Source organism: Epinephelus moara, chromosome 8 (genome assembly GCF_006386435.1).
Source record: "Epinephelus moara isolate mb chromosome 8, YSFRI_EMoa_1.0, whole genome shotgun sequence".
Classification (NCBI taxonomy): domain Eukaryota; kingdom Metazoa; phylum Chordata; class Actinopteri; order Perciformes; family Serranidae; genus Epinephelus; species Epinephelus moara.
In genome coordinates, this window is record NC_065513.1 from 37052456 (window position 1) to 37060074 (window position 7619).

Sequence of the window (7619 nt, forward strand, 5' to 3'; positions counted from 1 at the left end):
CACTGTGCCAAATTTCACATGGATTGACCAAGTCAGTGAGGAGAAAAACGTGGAACAGACACACAGACACACCCACAGACAGAGTTTTCGTCATTATATAGCAAGATAACGGGTTTGTGCATGTAGTCCTTTTCAGGCAAGCTCAGGGGTTTAGTGGAACCAGAAGGTCACTGAGCATCTGGGGAGCCTGATTATGTAGGCGTTTATTGATGAGTTTGAAAGTGGCAAAAATAAAGAAATTCTTCAAACTTAACAAGACATACAGAGCTTTAGTTTATATTTGGTAGGACTGTTTGCCTTCTGAGTACTACGTTTCTGCATTCCTTTACATTCCTTTCCTTTACTTGTCAAAGCACTTTAAAAAGTCTGTTTTTATTTTTTTATTTATTTATTTATTCCAATAATTTTATTCAGCCAACACTCAATCATTTCGCCAGGTAGAATAACACTCAAAAAACATTTCTTTACAGTTTTTCTATGATTAAACAGCAGATTATAATTCATTGTTTTTAAATCGCTAAAACAAAACAACAGAAAAAATGTAGCTGAAGTAAAATGACATTCTCGCACACTGACATTAAATGTGCATAAGGGCTCATTTTTGTCCCCTTCTCTTAAGTGCAGAATTGGCACCAAATGAAAAGAAGCATTTATGTCACAATGCCGTGTCATGAAAACTAAATCCAGCATTTTCCCACAGACACCATCTGCAGAAATCTGTGGTACATCAGGCATTAGGAGACCTGGCAGCTGTAGTAGAGGAAACCAACGGAGTGCTTGACCACACGGACATGAAGTGGAGACCAGCAACCAAATCAGTGTGTAAAACGGCTCCAAAATATCGCTCCATCCTCTCAACCGCCACCGTAAGTACACTTTAGGACTCTTAATGATGCTGCCGCCGGTTCAATTTGATTTCTCAGTTATGGCCATGTAAAACAGCTTATTGTCGGTCAAAATAAAACGCCTACAGTGAGGCAGATGGGTTTGGAAAATGATTCTCAATAAAGAAAATCCTCTATGGTCCAGTATTAAGATTTGAATTCCACATCATAGTATTTTTGTCAGCCAAAGAAAAACATTTTTCAGTAAATGATATGTCTGTCCTCTGAAGGATCAGTATTTACAAAATCCAAAAACTGTACATGGCCTGAGTCTGAGCTCATTTTATGAGTCCTTTACTTTGCACTAATTTTGTCAGTTCTTGTTTTTCTGTTTTTAAAAGTAACGCCATCAAGTCCTTGGTGTAGAAGACTCCCCATTACAATACACTGCTGGAAAAATGACACATTGTCAATATAATAGCAATGAAATAGAGTGTTTTAAAAAGCTTATTATCCCTCCTGATGATAAATAAAGGAAAATTGAAAATGAACACAAACAAGAGCTATTTCTCATCTCTTACATATTTGTATTCCTTTATTAAAGGTATTATTGAAAAGTTTTTCAGTAGTGATGTTTTTAAATACAAAGTGAGAATATTTTTTAATTATTTTAATTAACACTGCATCACAACCTCGGTCAAGATAAGGAAAATAAAACACTTGGTTAAGACTTTATGTGTTGACCTTAATGTACATGGAACAGAAATATGAACACTTTTGATTTTGCTCCTGTTTTTTCGAGTTGAAATAAAAGATCAGTACTTTTTCTATGCACACAAATCACTTAATTGACCCTTTGCTAAGTCCCGCCCCCGGACGCAGACTATCCAATCATAATGTAGCATCGGGCCGGCTTAGACCAGGGTCCGACAACAACACAGCTGTGCTCCATTGACTCTAATGCAGTTGTTTCAGATTTCCTTCATTTTCAGGCTGGTTTTGTGGATTTGGAGCTAAATGTTGTGCCTGGGGCATGTCGTGTATTAATGATACTCGTTACCTGGAGAGCTTGGAAAAATATATACGTTTCTTCCCTGTTCCAAAACCAAAATCAAACCCTGAAAAGTGTAGGGTTAGCTAGCTAGCTACTGAAGATATAGCCTACTGAATGTATACACATGCTGCTTTTGCTTTCTAATGATTATAACAGTGAGACAAAGACCGACCCTGCTGTACAGGAACCAGTGAAGGGAAGCAGGGAAACTTTGCTGATATTGAACCAGCTGTGTGTCATCGCAGTGTGAGCAGATGAACGTTGTGTGACTTCCCCCGGAGATCCCTGCCCGTCCGGCGGTGGAGGTCCAGGTGCCGGCAGCAGCACGAGGACGAAGCCAAACACGGTTCATCTGCACACACTGCGATGCCACACAGCTGGTTCAATATCAGCAAAGTTTCCCTTTATATTCATTGTCTTGTGTGGCGATCAGCAGTGATGTGGTGGTTCACTTTTACACTGTGATCTGTAGCCTATAGTTCGGCTTTAGCTTCTAACTATCTTTGTCTTTTTAACCTGTTGTTGCTGCTGAGTCAGTTTGACATCCTGGATATATCCTTCAAACACAGACTGTAGACCCCTCTGTCTGCTTCTCTCTGGAATCACTCTTTCATTTTAACAAAAGTATGATATTATTTCTTCAGGGAGTGCAGTTAGTTACAGTGTGGGCTCCATGCTTACTCCGACAGTATCACAAAGGGGCGGGGCTCAGCAAAAGGTCAATTCTCACAAATTTATTTAAATCCATGTTAGTGAGCACTTTGCCAACATGATAACCCATCAACCTGGCAGGTGTGGTGTATCAAAAACAGCATGATTATTATACAGGTGTGCCTTGAGCTGGCCACAATAAAGGCCATTCTAAAATGTGCAGTTTGATTACACGACACAATGCCACAGATGCCAAACGTTTTTAGGGAGTGTGCTATTGGTATGCTGACCGCGGGAACGTCCACCAGAACTGTTACCAGCGAACTGAATGTTCATTTCACTGTTCATTCACATAAGCCATCTCCTAAGTTGTTTCTGAGAATTTGGCTTTACATCCAACCAGCCTCATGACCGCACACTATTTGTAACCCAGGACCCAGGATCTCCGCCCTGAGATGGTTTCGGGTAGCATAAGCTGTCCGGGTGGCTGGTTTCAGATGATCTTGCAGGTGAGGAAACCAGATGTGGAGGCCCTGCCTCCTCCTCCTTGTCTACAGATTTTAAGATGGTTGGATGTACCGCCAAATTCTCAGAAACAACATTGGAGACAGCGTATGGTAGTGAAATGTACATTTAATTCATGGGCAACAGCTCTGGTGGACAGTCAGCAAACACAAAACTTGGACATAATTTGAGACAACTAATCCTTTTGTGTGCATAAATAAGGTTTTATGTTTTCTATTTCAACTCCTGAAGAAAAATGGGAGCAAAACCAAAAGTGTTGCATCTATGTTTCCTTTTTGTCAGTGTAGATTTAGACTCCTACAGGATGCAACAAAGCCTGTAGTTTACGAGCTGTCTGCAGTAAGATCTGTGGCGTACTGCATAGTACGCTGATGCGAAACAATGTTGCTGTGAGCAGCAGGAAGGAAGCGCATGTTTATGGCCCAAGGTCATGATAGTGCAACATACTGTGCTTAGTCAAAGCTGTAAGGTTAGGGACCTGCCACACTGCTTCCTGTACTGGCACCCAACGCTGGCATTGGATGCAAATCACGTGCTCGTTTAATGTCAGCATAATCGTTAGGGTGAGTGGGCTGAAGCAGGAGACTAAGATAAAGAATGATCACTTGCCATGCATTTTGCAGTTAATGGCGTTTTCTTGCCGCAAAAGCAGGTCAGAAAATCTTAGTTAATGCAAACCTGCTGTCATGATCATATGTTTTTTTTATATATTGTATGTCGTGTGTGACGTCTAAATACATGCACACTAGCATTCTATCAGGAGTCAGAATTTACATGGTACAGAAGCAGGTGTGGGGGAGATAAAGCCGTTTCATTTGGGCCCCTCTGGTCCATGCGTCTTCCACACATTACACATCCAGCAGTTTCAATTGCTCCGATTGCAGATCTGAACTGCAGCCGAAATGAAACCATCATCTTTTTAACAACATCTTTAAACAGTGATTGACAGCCAGTGGAAAACACACTTTGAATTTTAAAACCACGCTGTTTATTGCAGGTTGAGTTTCCTTTCCTGTCTTTAAAGTGATGTTCTCCCAGAGAGCCTCATAAATACGGCTATGTCCTTAAACTCATTGTCTCATGCTTATTGGAGCATGAAATATATTTAATTTCTCTCCAGCAATCATTAAGTTATGTTAATTGCGCAGACGAATGTTTTTAATTACACACCACAGGGTTTTAATTGAAATTCAATAAATTAATCCATATATTGAATCATGCCCGGCATTCAATATCCCGAAGCCTTTCAGGAGGACTTCGCATGGTTGCTGAGGGGTAGCCTTACTGTATCGCAATTATTAAGTGGTGTTTGCATTTATTTATGAGTCTTTGGTGGATAAAAGCACATAATTTCAGAAGTACTGCAGAATGATCTTTGCTTAATATTTCTTTCCCAACAAAAGCAGTCGGTAAAGGGTAAGGTAGGTATGACCGGACAGAAAAACGACATGAATGTGGTTGATTGTAATAAATGTCAGCCTTTCCTGTGAATATAAGTGATGAATTTCTTTTTGTAGTCGCAGCATAAGAAACGTTGTGGCACCAAAAGGGAAAGAAAGCTCAAAAAGAACCATTTGAAATGTTTATTTGAAGGCAGCCTTGTCAAAAAAAAAAAAATATCTCCAGGTGACAGTGAAGAATGTGTCTGATTAAAATGTGTCTTTCTGTAAGTGAAATCTTTTACTCTTGAGTACGATGCAAGTGGTAAAGAGGAAATTTCCCTCAGGGTTGGTCTGTTGTGTTGACTCTAGACTAGATAATGGGGAGGACAGACTGGATAAACCCTCTGAGTGCCTCGCATTCAATAAATAAAGAGAGATCATAATTTTATAAGATTAGTCAACTATGATCCTCGGAGAGTCAGTATCTTTTTCCGTCTGTAGTAAATAAAAAAATGCTTTATAGCTTTAGTGTGCAGTAGTTTTAATCGCATAGGAGCAAGTTTTCTGGGACTTTTCACTCCTGAAAAACTCCCAAACAATACACCATTAAGGAAAGAAAAAGGAACATGCCAATATAAGTCTAACTGGCTCTGGGTTTGAAGAGAGGGTTATTGTCTTTTTCTTGCAATTTACGACTCTAATGATGCACTTATGTTGCCCGCTCTTCCCTTTTTCTTACACCTTACCTACTTAAGGAGGAAATCTTGATTGGTAAGTCGATGCTATCCGCAGATTTAGGGATTTACTTGTAGGTCGGTGCAGGCTAATTATTTACTTCTTACAGGAGAAAGAGCACAGTCATCTGTCCCATTCTGAGGGCTTTCTTAGTTAGACTGATGGGATCTCTCTTTGTCTGCAATCCTTTTCATTTCTACATAATACCCATTTTGTGATGTTTGTTCAATGTTCTTTAAATGAGGCTTTTTCAATGGGGCTATTGTTTACTCTTTTTCTCTTCACTCGAGTTAGAGCCGGTAGTTCTTTCCACGCATAGTTTTTCTTTCTTCTCTGCTCTTTTGTTGTTCCTTTCATATAATTGTTTTAGTTTAGACTTACTTTATCTCAATTTGTTTCTTGTTGATTTCTCTGACTTTAGTTGAGTTCAGACTTTCTTTTGGGGTTAATCGCATGCTTCAAATTTGCATGATGTCTTTATCTTTCAAAGTTTTCTGTCCCGAGGAAAAAAAAAAAAAAAAAAAAGTCACTTCTCTGTGTTTTCAAGGGAATATGTGCCTTTGTACTAGAGTATTCACAGTGCATCAAAGCAGATAGCAGGTTCCATTGGTCAACACACGCGTGGTTTTAAGCTGCAGCCTGTTTGTCTGTTTGCAGATTTTGTCGCCAAAACCTGGAAGCGAGCTTTTACGTGGAAAAGGGTCTCAGCATTTAGCGAGCCAGACCGAAGGTCCGCACGATTACGATTCTGGGAATGACACATCTTCGCCGCCGTCGAGCAAAACTGGTGTTTCTCAGGCGAGTGTCACTGACAACAAGAGGAACCGCTGTAAACGTCTGGCCTCGCCAGAGAAGCTGAAGTTCACTGACAGAGACAATGCCTCTGATTCAGGAAACTCTGTGACCAGCTACGCTTCCCTGTGCAAACCTTACGGGGAGGACGGCCTGTCTGCAACCCTTTTCACTGGAAACGGCAAGAGGTAATGTTACGTTCATAATAAATAATCCATCTGAACGAATGCTTCCAAAGAAAATTGCAAGTTGTTTATCTTCCGTTTCCACGCTCTGTTTCCTCTTTTGAAATATTCAGCTTACCAGTGAGAATAAGGGGCAGCATTTCTTTAAAACAACCCAGGATACAGTGTGAGCTCTGTCACTTAAAGCAGTAAAACGTGCTTCCTTTGCAGAGAGCAGATAACTTTGGGGTGTCGGGTAGAGGTCATGAGATCTCCAAAGACTTCCAGCTGCTCACAGAGGATGAGAGAGACGTCTCGAAGACGACTGAAAACCCGGTCATCCAGCAGCAGGAGCAGATCCTCGGGGAGTTCTAGATATTCCGGTCGCTACTCTCGAAGCCTCTCGCTGTCATCTTGCAGGTGGGTTTAACTGCTTTTAAATTAAACATGACTAACATCCAACAAAAGTACATTTCTACTCACATGTATTTCAGTTTGCATATAAAAAAGTGTAACTGTGGTACAGATATTCATGGTGCCCAGAGGATGACTCCTACAGAGTTTGGTGATCCCTTGACTTTTCCTAGCAGCACCAGCAGGTCAAAGTTTTCACTTTTACTCGATTAATTGGCACAAAATTTAGTAAAGACGTTCATAGTCAAGGTCTGAAATTAGCACCTGGCAAATATGGGTAGATTGTTTGCAGTAGCGTGAAATTGTCAGGCCATGCGCCACTTTGGCAGACAGGGAAAAGGCACAACAGGAAGACACAACTGCTGTATAGAAGCAACGTTATTTGCCATAGAAGCATATTTTTTCACTGTATTCTAACCAACAACCATCAATAAAAGGAGAAGGACACACAATCTGTACACACCCACTCCTCATTGTGTGGACTTAAATACTTCACCTGTCAGTTTCATCCTAAGGAACAGCTCAGGGCAGAGCGAGTGTGTACCAGTCGAGCGAGAGAAAGTGAGATGTTGGATCAGAGCAGACAGCTGTTGGCGATCAAAGCAGGGGAGAAATTAACAGTCAAGTGGTAGTAAACGTTCAGTGTAGGGTTCAGTTTGTCCATGAACAAACACAGCAGCTCCTCAAGACCCAAGTAAAGTTGGTGTGTCTTGCTTCCCAGCGTAGGCGGGCATGTGTAGGTATGCACGTACACATGCACATTAAATTGTGTTTTGATAAATTAAATGTTATTCATTTATTGGTGGTCCCTTAGGGTGCTTTCACACCTGCCCTGTTTGGTTCGGTTCAATCAAACTCAAGTTTGTTTGCCCCCTAAGCGCGGTTTGTTTGGGCAGGTGTGAACACGAGACCTTCTTGAAGAGGTGGTCTCAGTCTGGTTACAAATGAACTCTGGTGCAGTTCGTTTGTGGTGAGAACGTGTTCCGACCTGGATGTGAACCAACTGCAGTCACATGACACATTGTTTGGGTTAAACATGAGCATGTTACAGTCCTGGAGGATTATTAATGTGCACCTC

The 7619-nt window shown here is 41.0% G+C and overlaps 1 protein-coding gene across 1 annotated transcript in view; it reads left to right on the plus strand.

Annotated features, from left to right (window-relative positions):
- Positions 1 to 7619, plus strand: part of srrm4 (serine/arginine repetitive matrix 4) — a 100516-nt gene that overhangs the window by 87622 nt on the left and 5275 nt on the right. Inside the window, exons 8-10 of the mRNA XM_050051853.1 lie at positions 701 to 866; positions 5829 to 6151; positions 6359 to 6547. Coding sequence (XP_049907810.1) covers positions 701 to 866; positions 5829 to 6151; positions 6359 to 6547 — 678 coding nt within the window. The remainder of the gene's footprint in view (positions 1 to 700; positions 867 to 5828; positions 6152 to 6358; positions 6548 to 7619) is intronic.